General features: G+C 40.7%; 1 protein-coding gene across 6 annotated transcripts in view; it reads right to left on the bottom strand.

The window, feature by feature from the left end:
* Positions 1 to 20,173, bottom strand: part of LOC125463536 (protein shisa-6-like) — a 510,207-nt gene extending 490,034 nt beyond the window's left edge. For 5 of the 6 annotated variants that reach the window (XM_048554881.2, XM_048554882.2, XM_059653801.1 and 2 more), the window contains exons 1-2: positions 20,047 to 20,173; positions 18,460 to 19,638 (exon numbers count right to left, since the gene is read on the bottom strand). In XM_048554881.2, coding sequence (XP_048410838.1) covers positions 18,460 to 19,010 — 551 coding nt within the window. In that variant the 5' untranslated portion in view covers positions 19,011 to 19,638; positions 20,047 to 20,173. Of the gene's footprint in view, positions 1 to 18,459; positions 19,823 to 20,046 lie in introns of those variants that run through there. The other variant, XM_059653799.1, reaches the window with a different exon arrangement.
* Positions 20,174 to 25,260: the final 5,087 nt, after the last annotated feature.

Below are 25,260 nucleotides of genomic sequence, written 5' to 3'. Positions count from 1 at the left end.
ACACACACACAGTGAGGTAGAAGTTTGAAACAATGGTAATTGATTTTTGATTGAATTTTAAAACTGAAATGAAGAGGTTTTTTTTGCTAACCAAAGTATTAGGGATATGGAGATCGCAGGTTAGCAATTGTATGGCAAAATCAGGCTTGAAGGACTAAATGATCAACTTCTATTCCAGTGTTTTTATTCCTACCTGGTCTGGATTGGCTATCAAGCTGCAAACATCGACACCCGAAATAGTTCGGGATGGCAAAATATCTAGGTTTGCTTGCTAGGTCTCCTCTGCTCCAGTTAGTGCTGAAGTTATTGGAAATAGTGAACAGACATTCAACAGCGGCCAATGTCACACCAGTATTGCACGCCACGTAATAGACTTAGCAGTAGCCTGCGTGGGGTGGCTGTACTTGGCACACACCCCCAATAGAGCTGCTGCTATGCCTCCTTCTCATTTCCACACCTCACTGATTCAGCTGGTACTTGTAAATACTGCAGCATCTTTCAACATTTCTGTTAGGTTGCTGGTGGAACCAAGGGCACTGTGTGCCATTTTACAATGTTCGAGGTCAGGCCCTGGGATTATGCCACCAGAACACCAATTAAGATGGGTTGATGCGAGATGAGTGTGAGATTCCAGGCCCTATGCTGAGCTCAAGGCTGATGAGGAACCTCTCGAACCTCAACCAGGAACTGGTATCAAGTAGGAGCACTTATACAAGATTAGCAATGCCACTATGACTGCAATTGCCCTTGGGCTTCATGGGTGTCTAATCCTATTTTGAGGAATGAGGAATGTGTTCCAGTGTTATATTTCTGACTATCTCAATGCTGGTTGGGTTTGACCAGGCATGTGTGCCAATGTGTTGATGAATGAATGGCAGAGAAGGACCCAGGTGACTGTCGTGCTCAAACTCAGGAAGAACACCTAAATATGAGTTCACTTCTATAGAGGTATCTGCACCTGGTCCTGTGTCTGGCTTTTTGACACTTCACCATCCTGTCTATGGCCACTTGCCCTTCCACCCTCCCAGCCCACCTCCTCTAGTTCTGCCTCTCGCTGAAGAAGCCACCACCAGAATGTCTGATGGCCATGCCACCTACACGCTGAGCATATAATTGGGTTGCAGGCACATTTCCAGGGTGCTGAGAGGACCCCACAATTCCAATGCATCTGCCTTCTTGGATTCATTAATTTTCCATAGGAAAGGAAGCCAGTTTGGCCGACATGTGGCTCCAGACCTACAGCAATGTGATTGACTCTGAACTGCTGCTTTAGCATGTTTACCAGGCCCCTGCAGCTGCTGGGTTACTGTCACAATGTTAAAGCTGCAGAATCTTCATCCTTCTTTCTGACCCGTCTATGTTTTATAAGAGGTCACATCAGATACATGTCATTTATTTTAGAGCTGTCATAGTTCACTGTTATTTTTCAGATGGTGCTTTTCCACTGTCTAGATCAGGGCACACACACCATCTAGAATTTCCACCAAATCTTATTACAATCTCCACCAGATCAACACACAATCTCCTCCAGATCTCCACGCACCTCAGGCTGGACTTGCAGTAACTACAGAGGTCATCACCAGTCTGGAACTCTATTTGATTTTTGGTGTTGTCTGTCATAGCTTCTGACAACCAGTCCCACATTGCGTGGTGCTCAAACAAGGCTATGATTCAAAAGACGTAGGAAAATAAATGTATTATCACCAAATATTATTATTGCTAGACCATTAACCCAGACAATATTAGAGTCCATAGATTGTGGAAGAAAACCATTTGACCCATTGAGTCCATACTGACCCTCCAAATAGCATAATCCCTGTAACCCTGCACATCCCATGGCTAATCCACCTAAGCCTGCATATCCCTGGGCATTATGCTGCAATTCAGTGTGGCCAATCCACCCTAACCTGCACATCTTTGGGAGGAAACTGGAGCACCCAATGGAAATCCATGCAATCACAGGGAGAATGTGCAAACTCCATTGGGGCAGTTGATCCAAGGTGGAATTGAACCTAGGTCTCTGGTACTGTGAGGCAGTGGTGCTAACTATTGAGCTACTGTGCCAACCCAAGATGAGATACACTTCATATATTGTTAGCATCTGCCCTATATACCATTGATTAGTTGATATCGCTGCCCAGCTGCTAACTGGTTGGCCAGTGCATTTTTGCAACGGAAGTAGAGATAAAAAACAAGGTTCTTTGGTAACCAGTTCTATGTCCGAAACCATGACCCCATTGAACTCAGTTAAATTCCAGTCTATATCTTAAACAAGTCACTCCTGTTAACTGTGATAGTAGGAACTGCAGATGCTGGAGAATCCGAGATAACAAGGTGTAGAGCTGGATAAGCACAGCAGGCCAAAGAGCACCCTGTTGCTAAGGTGCTGCTTGGCTTGCTGTGTTCATCCAGCTCTACACCTTGTTACTCCTGTTAACTGTCTTTATTTCAGAAAGGATCCAGTTGAGGGGTAGAATAATTGTGGATCAATGCAATTTGTTACCACATCAATAATTTTGTAACTCTGCTAGGATTATTAGTCCATCAAATATTGGGATAACAGTAATTAGGTGACTGTTTTTCGCTGGTGGTGATATAATGGACCAAAGGCCTTTCCTCCTGTGCTGAAGATCTCCGTGACTCTAACACTTCCTCAACTTTTAAAATATTGATACTGATTAAGCAAAGGAATCAAAGGTTACAGGGATCGATGGGAATGTGGAATTCAGAACACAAATTAATCCATCTTGATCTTATAGAACAGCAGAGTGGGCCTGAAGGGCCACATGGCTTACTCCTGCTCTCATATGTTAGTACGATATAATATGTCAGAAAACATTTCTACTGATGCGAGTTGCCACATGGAATTAGAGACATGTCGGGAGTCATCAAGTATGTAAAATGTAAAATTTTGTTCCACTTTTGATTTTGCCAAGACTCTCTGAAATCCTCAAAGCGTAAATGTAAGCTGATTAATTCATCCAAGAGAGGCAAGGATGTTAGATTAACCTTTCACCTTACCAAGTATGTATTAGCCCTAAATGTTGGCCCTTTGTTTGATGAATACCAATCTAAAACCGACAGCGCAGTTTTTATTTTAATCAGTTACAGCATTTTCAAATGTAGATAGCTATGCTTAGTTATTTAAACGTTAGAACTGAGGTTTTCTTTGAGACTGGTGGCCTTATTTTGACATTTAAATCAGGCTAATCAAAGATTCACAATGGAAAGATGGACTGTTGTGCTGATAATTCCATTCCTTTCCTCATACGTTGTTGTTCACTGTGATACATGCAATTAAATGGTATTCTCAATTTCACTCAATATTACCTCTGTGAGTGGCACAATGTACAGCCCCTGCAAAATTATACAGATGCCTCACTGACACAAACAAGGAGTAAGCGCTGGACTGTAAAATAATTGATGAAATCAGCGTTTATTTTTTGTTTGAAGCTATTACTATCTTTATTAGAAGAAATATCTGCCAGTCACATAAAGAATTCTGGCACTTTACAAGGACAAATTTGAAACGAAGTTCAAATTATGCACAAGCTGTAAAACAGCAAAACTGACTAAATCAATGGAAACTGAAACCTCCGTTAATGTTCGTCAGATTCCAAAATGGACGCCATGTGCATGACAGAATCTAAAATGGCGCCAAGCTGATTTCATTGTTATTCCTTCCCGCTGTGGCACTACTTTTTTTTGTGAATGCTTATTTTCAAGAAACAAAACCTAAGGTAAAAGTGGGAGACATAATAAAAGTGGCAGAGGGATAAAGCTTAATTCAAGGAAGCCATTGATATGTGCATAAATTATGTGCCCAAAGTCAGGATGAGTTTTGAAAAAGTTATTTATTGACTTCTGAGTATTAAAGAAGTACCAACATGTTTTAAAGTGCTACTTTCCCTCAAGTGAAGAGTTAAATGTGTAAGTACATAGGACAGGAAGATCTAACTCACAGACAATGGTTATGTCAGATTTCACATTAAAATCAGATCATTGTTAACTGTATTGCAGATGTTTACACAATGGCATTTCATTTGTGTTGTCTCTGGCAACTATATACAATATAGGAATTATTTTTCCTTTCTTTACACTGGATGCACATTTTTGATATTTTTGATCAACCTGTTTTGGTATGTCATATCAATGATGCTGGAACAGATGGGACATAAACCTGGGCCTTCTGAATCAGAGGCAGGGACACTGCCACAAGACTGTTCAGGTGCATGTTGTATTCTTATGTTGTTTTCCTTAACACAAGTACCACTCTCATTCTGGATTAACCAGTAGCATTCCATTTCCTGAAAATCTCCAGTTTACTTAAACTGTTAACTCTTTCCTGTCACAGAGCATCTAATTTACAGATACTTAGTCTTGCGAGTTACTGCTTGGATTCCTTAGGGATGCTGGTTACATGGTATCATCCCTGGTCCTCAGCTCATGAACATTCTATACACTAAAAACAGTGACAAAACAATGCCAAGATCAGGAAAAGGAGGGTAGGGATGCAGTGAAATTAATCTCGCCTTGCTTCTGGTCAGATTGAATCTGCATGTGCCTTTGGTGTAAGGATCATTGGAAAAGACTACAGAGTATTTCCATTCTCTCCACGCATTCTGAAATTCAGCAAACAGTGAGGCTGAGGGCTAGATTATAGTTTTGCTTTTAAACCTGGTACCAGGAAGTTGGAGGCTCATCAGGAATTTCAGATATTGATCCACAACAATTGAGTCCTATTCTGAGGCAGAATCATTCTGTAGTCAATTGAAGCCTACAAAATGAGCAGTGTTGGATTATTCCCAAGTGAGGAACATATGAGATAGTCACACTGTCCTTCTCTGTTAGGCACACACACATTTCGCTCCCTGCAGAGGTCACTTGGTAGAAATCAGAACCTTGCTGATTTTCCCTTCCTATCTGGCAAAATGGGGATCAATTATAGCAACCTACTCTGCATGAGCTCAAGTCAGGACAAAAAGCAAAATTAGGTGTGGTGCTACTGCTAGTGTGGCAAACTTACATGCACAGTCAGGTGACTAGACCACGGAGTGACATCCTTACTCTGTTATTTTAAGAGAGAGAGTTGCACATTGGTTTGGGCCTTATCTTCTTCCTTTACGCTAATTCATGAATAATAAAAATAGAGAGGGAATATTGAACAGGTCATTTAAAACCATGATTGGTCACTGAGTTGTTTCAATGTGCTTGTCATTTTCAACTAAGAAAATGTTAGTTTATTGTAAAATATAAACTTAATCAGCTAGAGAATGATACCCTCGTACTTTGATGTAAGTTGACATTTTCCGTTGCTTCTAGGAATTTTAAAAAATTCATTCATAGGATGAGGACATCACTGGCTAGGCAGCATTTATTGCCTATCCCGAATTGCCCAGAGGGCAGTTAAGAGTCAACCACATTGCTGTGGGTCTGGAGTCACATGTGGGCCACAACAGATAAGGACAGGAGTTTTCTTCCCTAAAGGACATGAGTGAACCAAATGGGTTCTTCTGACAATGAACTCACAGTCATCATTACATTTTCAATTCCAGATAGCTTTTATTGAATTCAAATTCCACAAACTACCTTGGCGGGATGTGAACTCAGGACGCTAGAACATTACCAGGGTCTCAAAATTAATAGTCCAGCAATAATACCATGAGGCTTTCACCTCCCATGTGCTGCTTGTGTTCAAAATTAAGAATTTGCTGACTTTCCACTCCCATTTCTATCCCAATAATTGATGACTGACTGGCTGATAAAAGATAGCAGAAGGGATCAAATGAATCTAGGGACAACAGCAGCTTTATTTTTGATGGGTTGGGCATGGGGGTTGACACTGGCTCCAGTAACCACTTTTATAAAAATGGTCAGTTGAAACTCAATTGACCATTCCCTTGAGCTGGGGCAAACACAATAATTAGAGTCTATAGAGCAGTCATCCTCACAAACACTGTGTGCTTGTAAAACATTGGTGAATTATCGTCAACACCTAAAAAAGCTCAGACATACCATCAGTGCTGCCTATAGAAGATGCTACGCACCATTTGCATGATAACAGACATACTCCAGCATGCAAATATACTGAACATTGAAATGATCATTCTTGTGTCGCAACTGCACTAGAGAGACCACTGTATCAGAATGCCAACAAAACACTCTGCAACATGCACTGTCTATTCTCAGCTCACGGCCAGTCAAAGATCACAAGATACCAGTTGAAATATTTTGTAGATATCCTAAAGTATACCTGAAGAAGACAGGTTTGACCTCGACATCTGGAATAAGACAACACAACGGTGAGTCCCGCTTTGATGCAGGTGAATGATAGCCAAAGTTACAAGAGGAGGGAGAAAGTTAATGAAGGCCTGCAATCCCTCCTCAGCCATGGACTGCCCAATAGATGTGGCTAATTCCCAATACGAATTTTGGATTTCTATTCTGTTATTTCTGCCTTACCCTTTAATGGTTCTATTTCCCATCTCCTTTAAATATTGAGTTTCCCCTTTATCTCTGACAGCCTTTGTCTCTTTCTTTTCCTTTTCTTTTTCTTTCCTTGGTCACAAATTCCACGACAATTGTCTTCCTTCTTGCTAAGGACCAATAAATTTGTGACAAGACTCAGAAGTTTCAATAACCAACAAATCATGATAAATATACGGAGGAAACTTCATCCAGCTTTTCTGGCCCCTTTTACACACGTGACCCAGGCCATGGGTCAATAAATTGGCTGAGGTGGGCTTCATGACGATGTTGTCCTAATGAGAAGCGGGTGGCATCAAGAGCAAGGCTTTCCACGGGTTATCCTCCCTTCCCAATTTCCTTTCAGTTCGACCAATCCATGCCAACCATAAACCCAACCTAAACTAGTCCCACCTGCCTGCACTTGGCCCATATCCCTCCAAACATTTTTTTATTCATGTACTTATCCAATGTCTTTTAAACATTGTATATGGACCCACATCCACCACTTCGCCTGGAGGTTAATTCCAGACACTAACCACTCTGTTAAAAATAAAATTGTCCCTCATGTCTTTTTTAATTTTTTCTCCTCTCACCTTAAAAATGTGCCTTTCAGTCCTGAAATCTCCCACCCTAGAGAAAAGACACCTTATCGATACAGATTTATATAGATTATACAGATTTATAAAAGGTTACCCCTCAACCTGCTCTGCTCCAGTGAAAAAAGGCCCAGCCTATCCAGCCTTTCCTTCTGACTCAGATCCTCCATTCCCAGCAACATCCTGATAAATCTCTTCTGAACCCTCTTCAGTAAATGGATAAACGGCCCATTCTGTTCCTGTGTCTTAGTTCCATGCATTTTGTTTTATTGTGACTCACTCTTGTCCTGAGCCAATTTCGCGCTTGTATTTTTTTTCTGTCCTTCTATTCAAGCAGTTTTGTTTTGTTCATTTTGGTACTGCACTGTACCCTTTCCCTGCCCTTGCTGTCCCTTTAACCCACTACAGACCTTAGTACAACTAGGCTTGATTTCTTTGTTGGTTCTTGCTTCTCACCTTCTCACCATTCATACACCCACTTTTTTGAAGAATTTGAGGATATGCCCAAGGACAGAATTGGAAAAATGCAATGTTTTTGCAGTGTAGTCAGGCTGAAGGAGGTTACAAAGAGGAGGAATAGGGCTATGGAGGAATTGGAATACAAGTATGAGATCTTGGAATTTGAGGCGAGTTTGGGCTGGAAGCTGAGAGCTAATCAGTGGATTCGAGAGTGATAGTTGACTAGGACTTTGCTGTGAGTTAGGAAATGATAGTCAAACTATGAATGAGCTGAAGTTTACAGATGATGCAAGAGAGCAGAACTATTGGCAGGTGTTGACATTTGAATGCCAAGCCAACAAACAGCCCTCAACTTTCTCCAACACTACTGCTGGCCACTTCCTGGTGAGATCCAATACTTGAAGATAAAATAGCCTTCTTTGTAAAATGACTTGCAACTTGTTTTGAGCTTTATTTCATTAAGGCATAAAAATCACGTTACTTCTCCCCCAACATCTTCAAGGGAGGTCTTTGTTGCATTTATAGACCGACCAATCTTAGATGAGATGTAGGACTTAAATTCCATTGTCTTCATGTTGACATTGCTTGCTTTCGAGGTAAACAGCAATGTGCTGCTCCATTAAAATATTTGTCTAACATATGCACTGTATATCTCAGGGATATATTAGGATTCCACTCAACAATAACTTTCAGCTTTGGTCTCCATTGTTATTGAGATATGAAAATGCAAACATTCTAAGGCGTAATGGCTTAAATTGCACTCTTATGCACGTCCGGCATCTGGTTTATGGCAAGTGTTTAACCGGGGTAGCTGCAATCTCCCAATAATTTTCTCACATCAATCAACAATTTAAGTTCAACGTTATTTGACATTCCTCAATTATAGAACAGGAAGCATTGATTTTTCTAATGGTTAAAAATTTGTTTGTTAATTTCCCACCTCAGTCATTTGTCTTCGATCACATAAGTAATTTTTACTTCTGTAATGAGTTTTCAATTCACGGGCAGTTTCTGTAACATATTCCAGTCACAAGTAGAGCCACAAGACCAACAATCAGCCGTGGGCTGTGTCAGAGCACCTATTATTTCAAATTCTACTATTACTATTAAATACTGAAATAAATCCAAAACTGCAGCAGTCCTGATGTTTCACCTCTATCTGAATTGTAGTTTGAATGAACACAATCAAAGTGTCTAATAATTAAAGTTGAATACAATTAAAGTCTAGCAAAATTATATTAGGGGTGTATCATTGAAATGTTTCCTTCATAATGTCACCTCTTAGACTCTGGGCTTTCTGTCGGTGACCTTTACAAAAGTGATCATAGGAATGCATTGCAACAAGTGAAAGTAACGTAATCAAGTGTTTGCCGTGGTGCTAGTTTGCTTTAAGCAAAAGAGCCAAGTCCTATCCTATTGAAAAGAAAAAGGATGACCAGAGCAGTGTATTAGCACAGTGCATGCTTCGTTGTTTAGGTATAAGATACAGCATCGTTATCATGATTTTCCCAACTCCTTCCCCCCAACTCACCTGCCCCAAAAATTCGGAAACCTGCTAATTTTAGTGGGTCCACTGCATGAAGTAGTGAGTGGCCTGATTTTGCTAAGTATTGCCTACCAGTCCCCCAACCCCATTGCAATAACCCCTAATACCATCTCAGGAGAAATAGAGAATCTGTAAGAAAGTGCAGATTCTTATCTGTAATTTTGCTGGGGAGGTTTATGAGAAAGAAAAGGAACATCTATTTATATAATAACTTTTATAACCTCAGGACATTCCAAAGATCATGACAAATAATTAGCTACTTATGAAGAGTCTTTGCTGGTAGTAGGGTTTGAAATGCAACAGCCAGTTTGCCCACAATAAGATCCCTTAAGTAGTAATTAAATCAATACCAGAAAATCTGGTTTACCAACACCAAAGGGAAATACTATGGATGCTGGAAATTTGAAATGAAAACCGAAAATTATGAAAATGCTTAGCAAGGACCGTCAGCATTTGTGGAACACTATATTAATCTTGGTTGTGAGATACAGTGTTGAATCCATTGACAGGACAGGCTTGGGCACAGTACATTGTCTCATGTAAAAGATGTAGTGGCAGAGACTAAAAGACGCCATGTACTGATGTGTCTTGCAAAAAGTAATAGCTTGTGACAGACAAAGGGTGCGAAATAATAAAAAGGAATTGCATTGCATAGATGCATTTTTGAGAACTGTGGTTAAGATTTTATTTTGTCAATTTTTACAATGAAATATAAATAATGCCTACCAACTATTTGTACTTGTTACAAACTCTATTGACATCTGAGTCAGGAAATTAAGCTGTGGATATAGTCACCACATACCCCAATTTGATTATATCTGTGGAACAGCGATCATACCTACCATGCCTTACTCACCTGAAATGAAATGAATCTCAACCATTTGATTTTAAAATCTAACCACCTTTGGTGTTTTGTTTTAACAGTTTAAAAATAACCTGAGCTCCATATGTTTAAATGAACTGCTGATCAGTTTTACTTTTTGATCATAAATCTCATCCGTAATAGCTCATCCACCTTGACAGCTATGACTAAACAAGACATCTGTTGGAAATGGGAGTGACATATTTCAGGGACACAAAATGAATGCTTCTATAATTATGTTGATACAATACACAAATTTAAAGACCTGCTGTTACATAACTCAGGTGTTCATAAGCAGGCTTATTTCTCACATTAGCCAGCAGCGGCATCTCTGAAATGATAACACCAGACCTGCCGATGTTCAATGGCTATTATTACATGGAAAGCAAGAAGAAATTTAAAATTCTCAGGATGCCTAAAAATTGCTCTGTGACCAATGAATTGTGGATAAGTACTTTAGTGTGAATGTGAATGTATTTTATGTATATAAAAATTACATATTTTTATTTTATGCTGTCCATACTCCAGAAGAGATGTAAACTGCATCTGTGATCATGCTGTCAAAGCCGACTTTTTGCTAAATGTTTATCATTACTTCAAATAAACTGGAAAATAAATTGTGAAGTTTGCAATTAATTCAGTTCAACTTTTGGAAGGTTGTTTCCTTGATAAAATGCATACAGGAGTAAACTGCCACTGTGTTACATTTTTAGAAATGCCCTCGCTTTCCAGTTATAATTGGGAAAACTATCAGGCAGGACCGTTGGTTTTCATCACAGACAAGTTTAGAAATAAATCAAAAGTACTGATTAGTTGACACCAAACTTGAGATTTAAAAGCCTGTAGATTAAAATAAGATTACCAACTTCTGAAAGGGAGAAGTTCAATAATCCATCAAGCTCACTGCATAGTTTGAAGTCCGAAGTCTGATAATTCATTGGCACTTTTCAGCAACTAGTTTCAGAGCTCAGTGACTTTCTGCAAAAGGAATTACCTCTTCACTTCCAAAGTAGCTTTATATTAGTAAAGGAGGATGAGTAGATCATTTAGTCCCTGAAATCTATTCAACCATTCATTCAAATCATGGCTGACATTCATCCTAACCCATTTATGTGCTTTGGCAAATAAAAATAACCTATTAGTTTCTCATTCAAAATCGAGGATCAGTGACATTTATGTTGGAGGAGGTTCTACAGTTTTCCTACCTTTTGCTTGAAGAAATGTTTCGTAATTTAACAGGTTATTGCAGAGGATAAGAGCACACAGCATTGAGGTATATATTAATCTGGATAGGGGCTTAAATACATAACAAAAAAATAAGATAAATTGGACATATTCAAATACTAAGTGTATTTAATATGTGCTGCAAGGATTAATATTGGAGCTTCAGTTATTTACTATCTTTATCACTGACATGAATGAAGGGATCAGGTGCATAGTAGAAAAAATTGCTGACAAAATAAAGATAAGCAAGGAAGCAATTGTGAGGAGAATACAAAGAGTCTACAGGGATATGCAAAGGTTAATTGAGTGGACAGAATGGCTGGTAGAGTACATTGTGCAAAAATGCAAGTTATCCCTTTGGCAAGAAGAATAAGAAAGCGATGTACGATTTAAGTAGAGAGAAGCTATAGAATTGCACAGTAAGAAAGATCTAGATGCTCTCTACAAAAATATGTAGTTTACTCAATATTTATGGAGCAGAGTGAAATGTTGGCTTTTATTGTAAGAAGATAGAGAATAAAAGTAACTGAAGTCTTGTTTCAACTGTCCGTTGGTGATAATTCACATATTGTTTTATGCACATTTTCAGTCTTCTTATCGAAGGAAGAATCTATTTGCACTGAGCACCATTCAGCGAGATTCCCTTAGCTGAATGATGGAATGAAGGGATTGACTTTTAAGGTAGGCCTACACTCATTGGAGTTTAGAAGAATGCAAAGTGATCTTATGACATGTATCTGATGCTGAGGTATTTTACTGGTTAGATGCTGAGAGAATTTTTTTCCTTATGGAGGAATTTAAACTCTGTTTACAATTAAGGGGTCATCCATTTAAGATACAAACGAAAGGAATTTTATCCCCCAGAAAGTTGTGAAGATTTGGAATTCACTATCGGTGAGCTGTGGGTATGTTCAAGACTGAGATATATTTTGTGCTACAGAGATGTGAGGAGCTTTGGAGAAAGACAGGAAATGAATCGAGGCCAAATTCTGATGAACTGTGATTTTATTGAATAATTGATCAAGTGCAAGGGGCTACATGACCTACACCTGCTCCTATCTCTCAAGCTCTTAATTTATAACTCTGTCAGCAGTTGTAAAATATACAAAATGTTTTCGTATCGTGATCTTCAAATTACATTTTATTTATACTGCAGAGTAACATCAACAGTGTGGGTTCAATTCCCTGAGGTTACCACAAAGGACTGTCCTTCCCAACCTGTCCCCTCACCTGAGGCATGGTGACCCTCAAGTTAAACCACCACCAACAATCTCACTCTAATGGGAGGACACCCTTATGGTCCGTTAGGACTATAGTAACTTTACCTTCACCTTACATTTTGGAAATATTGAGAAGCATCAATAAATACAACTGCAAAACATGAAGATGAGAAATGTGCACATTATAAAATAAGGCAAAGCGTGTGTTTAATTATGTCTGACATATGTATAACATGTTGAGTTTGCTTGTTTTATCATCAAAACTTGAAATCACAGAAGGGGCCCTTTAGCCTGTCAACGTCTGACTCAGTTCGGGGCACTTATCTGGAGTTGTATATGATTACAACATTTTCCTTTTATTGTTTAATTTTCGCAGCATTGTAAGCGCCTTCTCAGCCTTCAAACACTCTTCCAACCATCTTTTATCCATTATATAATGTTTGCAGAAGGGGAATTGTGCAAATCTTCATGGAAATGCACTGTTTTGTTACTCAATAAAACTGTCCCTTCATGATGTATACAAGACTACATGCGGTATCATTAACAAACAAAAAATGCAATTCTGACTGTGTGACATGAGGTTAGAAAGCAAAACTCACAATAAATGAATAGCAGGATCAAGTAAGGAGAATACAAATACTGTACCACGCAGGGAAGATTACAGGCCTTATTTAAAAACTGTAAAACTGTAAGCCTATTAAAGATCTGTCTTTCATTATCTGAATCCTATGCCCAAATGTTATTTGGTGCAGTTTCCCTTCCAGTAGTGCACTTGGGATTATAAAACTACAGTTTTATAACTCCTGATCTTGGAAGGAAAGAATCAGTAGCCATAACAATATTCACCTGAACACAAGCAGATCTTATTCTGTGTGCTCAGTATGAATTTAGTTCCAACTTGGTGGAGGCAGCCTTTCTCCTCAGCAAGTGGTGTGAATGAAGAATGTTGTTCTGATACTACAATGATGCTGTGGTTTCGTAGAATGGATTTCACCCACTTGCAGGGGCATAAATTTTCATATGCCTAAATGAAATTGATCTGCTGAAATGTTTGAGCATAAAATGCTGTTGCCTCAACCCGTTGCTGACACCTTAAGAAAGCAAAGGACTGTTTTCACCGGGACTAACAACTGCAAATGTTGCACAAGGGTGATGAGGATGCAGTTTAAAATGGATAACTGAACTCACAACAATGAAGGAGATGTGCCAGAATTAAATCAATTTTGTCTTATTTAAATGCCTTTGTGGCCTTGCTTTTTTCAATTCATCTAAACTCCTCCAGCCTTAAAACACACAGAATTCCTTTCTCCACCCTGACATTAAAGTCAATTCCTCTGATTCTGGTTTTCTCTGCATCCATCTTCTGCCCTTACCATTTCTTGCAGGCAAGAATTCAGTTATCTGGTTCCCATGCTGGCTGTGCAATTCCCTTCCCAATCCTCTCCACCTCCATTAATTTGGTTGGAACTCATCTCTTTGATCAAGCTTTACTCTACTTGCTATCTGTTTTTTGACAGCCTCAACATCTCAGCATCGAGTTGTCTGATTATGTCTCTGAGACCACTCTGGGGCACACTTCTGTGCTATAGTTAAATAGGTGCAAATTATTGTTAATGCTGAAATGTCGATGGTGAGAGCAGAAAACTAGGTGAAAGACTGCAGCAACAGAAAAGTGGGACAGAACCAGAAACAAGGCTGACGGAGATAAGTTACTAGGCTAGAATTAAAGATCAAATAATAGAGTAATAATTTCAAGAACTGGAGGGAAATTTGTAGGATAGACTCTGGAAGATGAGAAGGTTCCAATATAAATTCAAAATAAAGCAGATCTTGTTGAACTTTTTTTGCCTGAAATAGACTAGCAGAGTTAGTAATTAATATAGAAACATAGTAGTCTTAATCTAAAAATTTCTCATGCGATACACTAAAATGGTCCTGAGTGTGACGTGCAGAAAGTCAGGTTCAAAATCAGATAATGGTCATTTTGCTACAGCAGGAATTAACGTGCTGGATTCTTCCTCAGGAGTCTGGACAGTCCCTGCCAGAAGACCATTCTAGTGTCAGATATTAACACCATAACTATTTTCTTCTGATCCAATGTTTACACATACAATCTTTCCCACAGAGCCCAATAAATACTATATTGGAACAGGGTGACTTTTATTTCACTCTTCTAAGCACAGAAGGGTTTATTCCTTTTTTTTCCTTCTTAACTCCTCAAAGATTGGAGACAAAACGGTAACCTTCCATCTTAGTATGCTGGACCCGACATTGTATGTTATATAAAAAACTAAAATCTGAGCTATTTCCTATATCAATTATTCTGTAAGCCAAAACATGGAACTCAATGACACTTGATAAGATCAATTGATTGTGCACTTTGTGCTCATTTCTAACTGGTGCTGCATTGTTCAGGATTTATTAGCTTGCTGGTGTTGGCATTTAGTAGCTAAAGGTTACTGGTTTAGTATTGTATTGGTGATACCTAATCAAGAATATAATTTCAAGGCTTTAGACTTCTGAAAGACTTAATATTATTACTTCAAATAACAGAGGTACCATTGTGTTCTCAGGCTCACAGATCAGGTAGTCATCTGCTGAATGGAATGAAAGTTTGAAGCTAACCAGCCTATCATTCCCAGGATTAATTAATCAGATTTGAACACTTTTCTTTCCAAGTGACATTTGTTCTGCAACTTATTTTAATTTAAATAGTGCCTGCAAGGCTTCATTTCTTCACTGAACTGGTTTTTGGATTGAACCCACACAGCACAGCACAGAATACTTTTTTCTTCTTATGGTAGGCTGTTACATCTCGTTACTCTCAGCCTTTGTCTATCAATGGTCGCAGCATCTTTGCGACCTACTCTATTATTCTGTATCTTTGATATTCACAGCTGGCTGTTTGAAAATTAATAATTGTAGCATTGCTCAAACTGAGGAAATGCTTCAACCTAATAATCATCTGAAAGCAATTAAGTTAAACATGCTGTATATATTAATTTGACATTTTGGTTAGTGCAAAGAATTGTATTGAGATTGGAACAGATATAAAAACTCTTCCATATCTTAATGAATTAACAGTGAAGCTGTACTTTGGTAACCCTTCTAGGGTTGAGTTAAACACTCCTGTGCACTATTGTTACCAGGTAGTCTATCCAGTCAGGATACACAGGAGCACGCTGACAGTGTACCTGATGTTTAAATCATCATATACTGCCAGTGAAATATGACACATACCTGAAGATCAGTCACTCAATTGATGCAAAAGGAAGAGGAGTAGCTTCATTTTGAGAATCAATTCCATATTTAATATGACAGATTATCTCCATATTTTAAAATGTTAGTACTTTTCCTTTTTATTTTTACTGCTTCAACTTTTTTTTTTAAAAAGATACTCAGTTGACTTCATAAAGGAAATCTATCAGATATTGTACAGGGATGATTTATTTTTAAACACACATTCGAAACAAATAAAAGTAAAATGGATTGAATTCAACTGAATGCAGCTAATCATGAGAAAAGACCTTTGCTTTCATGTTGTAATGGGAACCTCCACAAGTGTTTGTATTAATATTTATGGTTTGAATCCATAATAAGTTACAGCTTAAAAAAGTCTTTTCTGGATCAAGTAAATAATTGTAAACAGCTTTAGTAAATAAAAAAACTCAAATTATATTCCTGGATGCATTGCTGGAGTTGAAAGGGATGCCGGCTGTTCTGTGAAATGTCTGTTCATTGAAATACCAATACTATTTACTTTTCACTGTCGGAATATCAACCACTTGTGTCTTAAAATCCACGAGGGCATCACTTCTGTATTCATCCATCAAAATAAATGTAGGCCTTGGCTATATGATAATGAGATGCAGAACAGTTAAAAAGAGGGACTCTGAGCTCTGCTCTTGCAGTGCAAACGTTCATTAGTTTTGATCATCAAAACTCTGCTTCAATTGCAATAAAAATAGAAGACACCAGTAATACGCCATGTACCAGGCAGCAAACATGGTGGAAATAAATCTGAAATGTGAGCTCTGTTTCTCTTTCCACAGATGTTATCTGAACTACCAAGTATTTCCAGCATTTTTTTTTAAATTTTGAATGTCCAGCATCAGCAACATGGTAGTTTTGCTTTTTTGAATCAACCATTGTTTCATATCTCTGCTAACTATAAATTCATGAGAAAATATACAAGGTCACACTCATTATTAAAGCTGGCACTTGCTGCATCTTCTGCTGTTGGGATGTGAAGTTTACAAATGATGTAGATGTTGGAGAATGAAAGGTAGAGTGGCAATTGGCTTAGAGATGGAAATGATGTGATTGAAATTGCACCTGAGAGCATCTATTATTTTGAGGAAATATGTGTAAAATACACTGTAACAGATGACAACACTTACATTATAAGTTGACCGGACACCCCTCCCAACTGTGCTTATTAAGAAAGGAACTCTTTTAAGTTTTCTTGTGTAAATATGCACCATAATTTAAATGTTCAGAGAATGGTGGATAAACTTTAAGTTTCCATAGACATTAAAAGCAATGAAACATAAGTTTTGCAAAGCTTGTGTCTTTTTATGATGTTGGAGTTTTACATGTTATCTATGCAGTATGAGACAAACCTATTCAAAACAGTCTCCCACCACTGCCCAATGTGTTCAGTGGCTGACCTGCACCCAAGATGTACTTGCATCTTATCAATGTGCAACTGAAACCTAATTATATGAATATGAAACTGACAGAATGTTTCTTGGATCATATATATTTTTGTTATTTTTACTTTAGCGGATAAGAAATTAAATGTAAAACATATGCCATAGTATATTGCAGCAAGAACCTTGGATAAGTATTTCCAAGATATTATTAGTCAGTAAAACAAACAACACTTCTAAAACAGCAAGAAGCATGAATTAGATTGCATTTAATGAATAAGCCTAATCTTATAGTGCACTAGTGTTTCATCAGGGAGCAGAAATTAGGAATTTTATACCAAAAAAACCTAAGATGTGAAATTTCTACTTATTAATATGTTCGTTGTGAAACATACTCCACTAGCTCCAAAACTTTCATCTATAAATTTTCTTCAGTTTGGTGTTTAAGTTAGCATCACAGTGTAGACAGTAAATGTTGTGGCTAGATTACCTTGTGGACTTTTGCTTTGCATCAACTCCTAAGATATTAGGCGATTAACCTGGGGTAAGCGTTAAGGAGCATATAGAATCTGCCCTGTTTCTATGCTGCTAATGAGCTTAAAAGTTGAACTATTGAACTAAATTTGAATTGACAGCTATGTTATTTCAGGGCACCACAGTAATTGTGATGAATCTATATTTATTCTGATAGTTTTAATAATTGGAAAATTCTGCTGGAACTTTATTTGCACAGTTTGGGACAAATGAAAGCAACACAGCATTTCGGCTGCTAGCAAGATGTGCGGTAATTAAACCACCACTTATAAAGGGCATTTGAATTTCAGAATGTTACCATACTTCTTTCTGAATGTTGAAGTATGCTTTTAACATACCCATTTTCTCCATTACTAGCTCGGCTTTATTTTTTGATTTGGATGGTAATTAACCAATTTTGGCTGTTCAGTAAGTGTCCGCTCTTGCTATGTGCGTCTTCACCAGGCAGTTTCCCCTAGTGTTCGCTGTTCCCGCTACGCTCCAAGGGTAGGGCTCATGTTAGGGTCCTCCACTTCGCCTGATACTTCCAGGGTCCTCTCAATGCAGGGGGAGGCGGGGTATTTAAAAAAAAACAAGCAAGCAACTGCTGATAACCAGGTCTGAAAGGGACTTAGGTTAGAAAGCATCATGTGGCGTTTCAGCGTGAGAAGTGCGACTGTGTTTAAAAAAGATTTCCTGAGCTATTCCTTGTCACCCATGAAACTCCTGTAACTGTGTTACAATAGTTATCGCTATTCTCGCCTGCGGCTTTGTATGCTAGGTGAAAAATCGGAGCTTTTTTTTGGTGGAGGGAGATTGGGGTCCCTGAAATTTCCAAACGAAAACCAAAAGGAGAGGCAGCAATCTGCCGCCTACGCACAGGTTGGGAACGTGTGACAGTCACAGGGTCGGCTCTTACCTGGACACGTTCATTTCGCGAGGGGGCCGTGTGGCTTTGTCGTACGCAACTTTCGCGAACACGCCAGCGATAATCACAAAGGCGATGACCCCGCAGGTGATGTAGACCGTGCTGTTGTCTTTGCTCGGGTCATACACGTTCTCCAACTGGCCCAGGTCCGGGTCGGTGGTAACTTGAATCTCCACTTTGGGGGTCACGTAGTTTTTGCAGCCATTTTGCTCCAGGCGGTAGTTCTTGTCCTGGCAGCAGTAGCGCATGTAACAGGTACCACAGCAGTAATTGTAGGAAGTCCTGTTGCATTCGAAGTCGGGGTCCCACTGGCCGGCCACGTCGTAGTGACCCCGGCATTTCTCAGAGTGCTGCAGCACCAGCGGCTTCATCTTGTTCATTTGCAGGACGGGCACCACCACGGTGGTATTGACTGGCGCCGGGTTGCCCCCTTGGCGCCGCGGGGACGAGGCCAGCGTCCTGTTGTTCCGGTTCCTGCCTGCCCACACCAGCAGGCTCAGGGGGTCCATGTAAACCAGGAAGAGGAGTAGGTGTTGCTGCATGGTCTCTGCCAAAGTGGGGTGGTTGGGTGGTGGGGGTGGGGGGCAGGGTATCTGTGGTGATAACTGGGGAGCTGCCCCTTTTCTTTCAAGCCCCTCCACCCTCCCCCTTACTCTCCTCTCTCCGAACACTCACTGACAGTGGCGTTCTGTGGCCCACTCCCAAGGAGCCGGGCTAGCAAGCAGTTCCCACATGGCAACGATCCGGAAGATCCAGTAGAAACATCCTCGTCCTCTCTCTCTCTCTCTCTCTGTCTGTCTCTCTTTCCCAATCGGGCCGTGCAAAAGGAATAGCTTCAGGAACCTCGCTTGTCTGGTGGCTGCCCTGGTAGAATATCAAAGCGTGTCGCTCTCCACTGCGGCAAAATTGGACTGTTTTCGCCCTCCCGAAGGGAGAGAGAGAGAATACAAAGAAAAGTCTTTGGGTTGTGAGGATCAGACTGAGGTGGCACTAAATCCCATCGCTGGGGGCTTGGCGGCTGCGGAGAATCGCCTTCCTCTCTTGCGGAATGTAGAAGTTTGAGGGGAATAGAAGCCCCTCGACACTCACCACATTTTTGTTGTGAGGTGGGGGGGGGGGAAGAGATGGAATGTCTCTGTGTTTCCACTGCCTATGCTGGTTTGCCGAGTGCTAACAAGAACAGATAATAGAGAGGGGGGTAAAAAAAAGGCTGGTTAGAACACTGCAAGATAGAGAGCGCTTTCTACGTGCAACTAACGATAGGAAATGGGGAGATGCATCTAACTCCAAGCGCGCGCACACACACACACACACACACGCACTGACTGAAGCAAGGAGCAGGATGTGAGAACAGTATTCAGTGCTACTCCCGAGTAGTGACATGGTTTAAAAGAGATTAAAAGGGGTGGGGGAGTGGGTTACGTTTCAGTGACGGGAATTCCTCGCTGTTGGAGCTAGTGCTGTTCTCGGATCCTGGACGAATTGCCAGCTCTCTCTCACCCCCACCCCAACACCCCTCCTCCCCCCTGTCGCTGCTCCTTTGTTATTCATTCAGAGAGTGAGCACCTTAAGACTTACCCGCGTCCACACTGCTGCTGGCTGGCGGCTCACACAGAGGATCTGAGAGAGAGAGAGAGAGATGCTCAGACACGGCCCGCTCCGCCTCCAGCGAGTGTCAAAACCCACTCGAATGCTCCGGGCAGCGTCGCCTCGGCTCCTGTCTCCTACTTAAGGAGCCTCCCTCCCTGCTTTCACCACCCTCGGGGGTGGGTGGGGGGGCAAAAATAGACTGAGTAGGAGAGAGAGTATTAACAGACTCGGCACCACTGACGTGCCACAGCGAAAGGGGAACGTCTCTACCCCTTGTGGTGCTCACTGGGACCCCAGCTCTAACTCACTCCCAAGTGGATCCCTTTCTGCATCAGGCTGCCGCTGAATGAGCGCTCAGGCGCTGCTCAGAACTGGCGAAGCTCTTCGGTAAAGGCAGTCATCACCCACACCCTGCTCCATCTCTGAGACTTGATCAATGCCTCAAAGAAGAACGAGTCGTTCATTACGGGGAGGATGTGAAACAGTTGGACCAGGACGTGGCTGTGGTTTACAAACTCTAGTGACAGGGTGTGTAGTGTTGCTAACTCTAAGGTCAGAATTGTGTGTAGGGGGCGGGGGAGAGAGAAAGCGCTTTTTGCAGGATTGGGCGGTTCAAGAAATTTGTCTATAGGAGGGCCAGCACCCATTCTGTGAATTTGTTACTGCCCAATAAACGCAAGTCCAATAAATGGCTGTAACACCAAACACCCTAGGCTGGCACCAGCAATCGGTTGGAGGCCGCAGCCCACGCTCAATTCGATCAATCAAATCGGCTCATTGCCTTCAATACAAGTCCGTTCTGTTGTATCTTTAAGGACATCGTAGGCCGATCTTGCAACAAGTGCCGGAGAAACTCAGCAGGTCTGGCAGCAAGCGTGCAGAAAGAAAATGCAGTGAACTTTCGAGTCCTTCTTCAAAACTGGGATCCTAAAATGACCCTTCTCTCTGTTTCTCAAAGGCAGCGCGGCAATCTGCCAGCGGCCGCCGTTTCTCTCTCGCTGCTGCCATTCTCATAGCAGCGGGCCAGTTTGGGTTTAAGTTAAATTGACACCTTTAGCCTTTGATTCCTGCTAAGTGATCGACACTGAGCGCTTCATAGAAAGAGAATATTGTGGTGGTGGTGGGACGCCGAGAGAAGAGGAAAGAACACTGAGGTCGCTATTTCCCACTGCAGGCAATAGACCTGTCCCTGCACCTCTGATGCCCATGGGGCCTGATTGACCCCATGGTCCCGGGCTGTGCTGTGACATTAAATTGCGAATATCTGATGCACTTTCCCTGACCACGGGGAACACTTAGCCCGCTTGCGGTTTTTAAACAGTGGCAGATGTCTGCAATATTTTCTGCACGTTATATTGAGATGAATTTTTTTCCCAGAAAATCAGCAAAATTTCTCGTCCCCCAAACCGTAGCTTGTATCCATAAGCATTTGCGGTCCTAAATGTAACTTGATTATAAAATAATATGCAGAAGATTGAGTATTTTAACAACTTGCTTATTTCATTTCTAACCAAATCACAGTTCCCTAGGAAGGGACACCCATGACTATAACTGGTAGCATTACTCTTCCCTGGTTTTAGTTTTAAAGCTCGCATGTTGTTACAAATGGCTAACTCAAGAGCCCTTTTATATTTGCCCAACAAGTTTTGATGTGTGCCTAATGTGGTTTATCTTGAAGTGATCAGTTAGGGCAACCACTTTGACTAAAGGCAGGGTACTACGCTATGCATTCAGATTATTTATTTAGATGTCTTGGCGAACAGACTCGAATTGTCCATAAAAACCAAAAGAACTTCGGATGCTGCGAATCAGGAACAAAAACAGAAGTTTCTGGAAAAGCTCAGCAGGTCTGGCAGCATCTGTGAAGAAAACAATCAGGTAACTTCCAGGTCTAATAACCCTTCCTCAGAACTGGGGTTCTGAGGAAGGGTCACCGAAAAACGTTAACTCTTTTTCTTCACAGATGCTATCAGACTGGCTCAGCTTTTCCAGCAATTTGTGTTTTTGTTCGAATTGCCCATAATTCGACTTCAGCAATATCCATATCGGAATCGGCGATTAAAATAAAACAAACAAACGGAATAATGAGATAAGTTGATTGCAATCAAGAGGTGATTGTAACAGGAAGGTGCTACACCATTTCATGCATTTCCTCTAGAGGGGAACGGGTGTTCTGAAGAGAGTCAAGCCGGACTCGAAATGTTGTGATTTCTGAAGCAAGGTCCAGACCCGAAACGTCAGCTTTCCGGCTCCTCTAATGCTGCTTGGCCTGCTGTGTTCATCCAGCTCTACACCTTGTTATCTCAGATTCTCCAGCATCGGCAGTTCCTACTATCTCAAAATGTTAACGCATTTTCTCTCTTCACAGATGCTGCCAGACCAACTGAGTTTCTCCAGCACTTTCTGTTTTTATTTCAGATCTGCAGGATTCTCAGCATTTTGCTTTTAGTTCAGGCTCTGACTAAATCATGGAAGTGAGTGTTTGTAGCTCACGCGGTTCTTTGCAAGATTTCCAGTCAGTGCATTAAAGATTCGTGTTGCTGACAAAGAGGCATCTTTACACTGGGGCTGGAACTCGGGAATTAACTGCGAAATTAGCTCTCTAAAAAGAGATTAATTCTCCTGTGTCAGGAGTGATTCTAAACATCCACGCTGCACTATTGCATTGCGGACAGAATGAAACCGCTTGTGAATGTTGCTTCTCATAGCCTGGCAATGCTGAATAGGATTCGGGAGAGCTACAAGCAATGAGTGGGTTAACAAACACAAAAAAAGGTACATGGCGATAAAACCTGATCTGTATCCTGAAACATCTCGACATGTTTAAAGATGGGGGTATGAAAAGTGGTGAGATTTGGAGCCCAAAAGATACAGGCGCTCCAGGTTGCCAAGCAACAGGAGAGTATCAAAGTTAGCAGCGGATTCTCAGATTTCCTTCTGTTTTATACAGAAATCATTTTCGTTCGATTTACTGGTTTCTGGGGAGACGGTGGCGCCAATTGAGATTTTTTTAAAGAAAAAAATCCCTCTCTCTGTTTAAATGTGGCTATGGAACCCGCTGTCTTGGCTACTTGCTTCCCCGCCTTATACAGCTGAGTTGGGGGCTCCGCGCAGAGAGCAGTGGAGACCGTGAGACAGAATGTACAGAGGAGAATGGGGGTTAACACAGCTCTGTCATCCTGAGTATCGCCGCTGCTTCCAATTTCTTCTTCGATGGATTCCCCCCCCCCCCCCCCGCCCCCGCTCTCTGTCTCGTTGAATCACTCTCTATTCCCGATATGAAGGGCTAGGGACAATATCCCGCCTCCGAGTGATTTTAATCTTCTCCGGAGGAATTTGGAGCTGGCCAGTGAACCATCAACTTTCTCGCAACTGTGGTATTTCTTTAGCGCCGCCTGGGCAAAAAATATAAGAAGTGCCATTTTGCTTCAACAAAGAATAAACATTTTGAAAACATTTATTAAAAAACAAACTAGTTGGTGCACAATATTCCTTTTTTTGGGTGCACACAGGTAACATACAGAACTAATCCAATTACAAATTCAATGTTCTCATCATTACTTGACTATGGAAAATAACTTCCATTGTAACTTTCCATCGGAAGCGTTAAAACATATTAAGATTATTAGGATTGGGGTTACCAGTCCCTCCCCCATTGCTCGGATCGTTCAGGAAAATCCAGGGATTAATTTGCAGAAGTTTAGAGTGCAATTCATTGACTTAGAAACTTTGATAATAAGCAGGTTGTACACAACACGCGAGTTTACTGTTCACTATTTGTGTTATTTCGCCTAATTTCTGATTAAACTCGGATATTTCGTGTTTTGCACAATTTTCCTCAAAACGGGAAGATTCAAGACGTAGCTTGACAAATCGGGAAGCATTGTCCTAGTCGGTCGAACGCGGACATTTAGGTGTCACATTAACCAGGCTTAGTGGAAAGTGAGGAAGCAGGTTTCCCGTCTGCAATGTTTCAGTGCAGATTGTCTTTGCCGGCTTTGAAATCAATCTAACCTGTTGCCAGGCTACAATAGCTGGACAGTATAATAGTATTACCGTCCGCTTGCCTTTTCCTATCTGAATATAGGAATTCTGTGAATTCAATCCATTACTGGACATATCTTAATCAAAGTCGAAATAATTCCTGTCTATTTCTCGGCAACATTTGTTTCCCTTCAATTCTGTTAGACCTGATACTTTCTGTTTCTCGCCACATGCTACCTGACCTGCTGATTTTTTTGTTTGCAGATTTTTTTGCCTCTGGCTTTAAAAGCAAGTTAAATTAAAATGCATGTGATGTTTATAAACTGTTTTGTTTCCTAAAACGAGGCTTTCAGGAATAAATAAAACTCAGATTTAACAAATAAAATGTCACCAATTCAAGGTCAAACTTGAACCTGCTACTCTTTGTACCCAATCTTCTTTCATGTCTTTTTTTCCCACTTTTCCTGTTGGATTTTGCACGGGATTTATTAGGCAGATGAAAATCGGACAACACATTCTAAATAACTTTAATTAAACAAAGTACTGCGAATGCAGGAGATTTGAAACAAAATCAGAAATTGCTGCTGAAACTCAGCAGGTCCGCAAGATTGCAGAGTTAACGTCGAAATGTTTTCTGAAGAAGGTCCCGACCCGAAACGTCAACTTTCTTGCTCCTCTGATGCTACCTGGCCTGCTGTGTGCCTCCAGCTCCACACCGTGTTATCTCAGACTACTACCATCTCTGGTGTTTTCTGTGTTTTCTTCCTAACTCTAAATAACCCTGTATGCGCTAAAAATTATCCTGGTAACTAATTTCGGATTTTCAGTCAGGCTGACAGATTGCTGCATTTACTAGAACCTACATGCATTAAACAGGAACAAAAACAGAAATTGCCTGAAAAGGCCAATAGGTCTGGCAGCATCTGTGCAGAGAAATCAGATTTCTCTTAGATGCTGCCAGATCTGCAGAGAATTTCCAGCATTTTTTTTCTGATTTGCAACATCTGCAGTTCTTTTGGTTTTTATTTAGATTAAGCAAGACCCTGTTCATTACAGGCACAAATGACATGTCCACGCACTGTCTGTTTCAACTCAACAAAACAGATGACAGTCATTCTCAGGTTTATTTCTCAGGGCAACGCATTGGCAAATCAAAATCAATGTGCCCGGTTTAAAGTTTCAAACAATAATCCTGACAGTTTGTTGTCAGTCATTATC

This window comes from Stegostoma tigrinum, chromosome 22 (genome assembly GCF_030684315.1).
Source record: "Stegostoma tigrinum isolate sSteTig4 chromosome 22, sSteTig4.hap1, whole genome shotgun sequence".
Lineage (NCBI taxonomy): Eukaryota > Metazoa > Chordata > Chondrichthyes > Orectolobiformes > Stegostomatidae > Stegostoma > Stegostoma tigrinum.
This window is presented reverse-complemented; position numbering and strand designations above follow the sequence as displayed.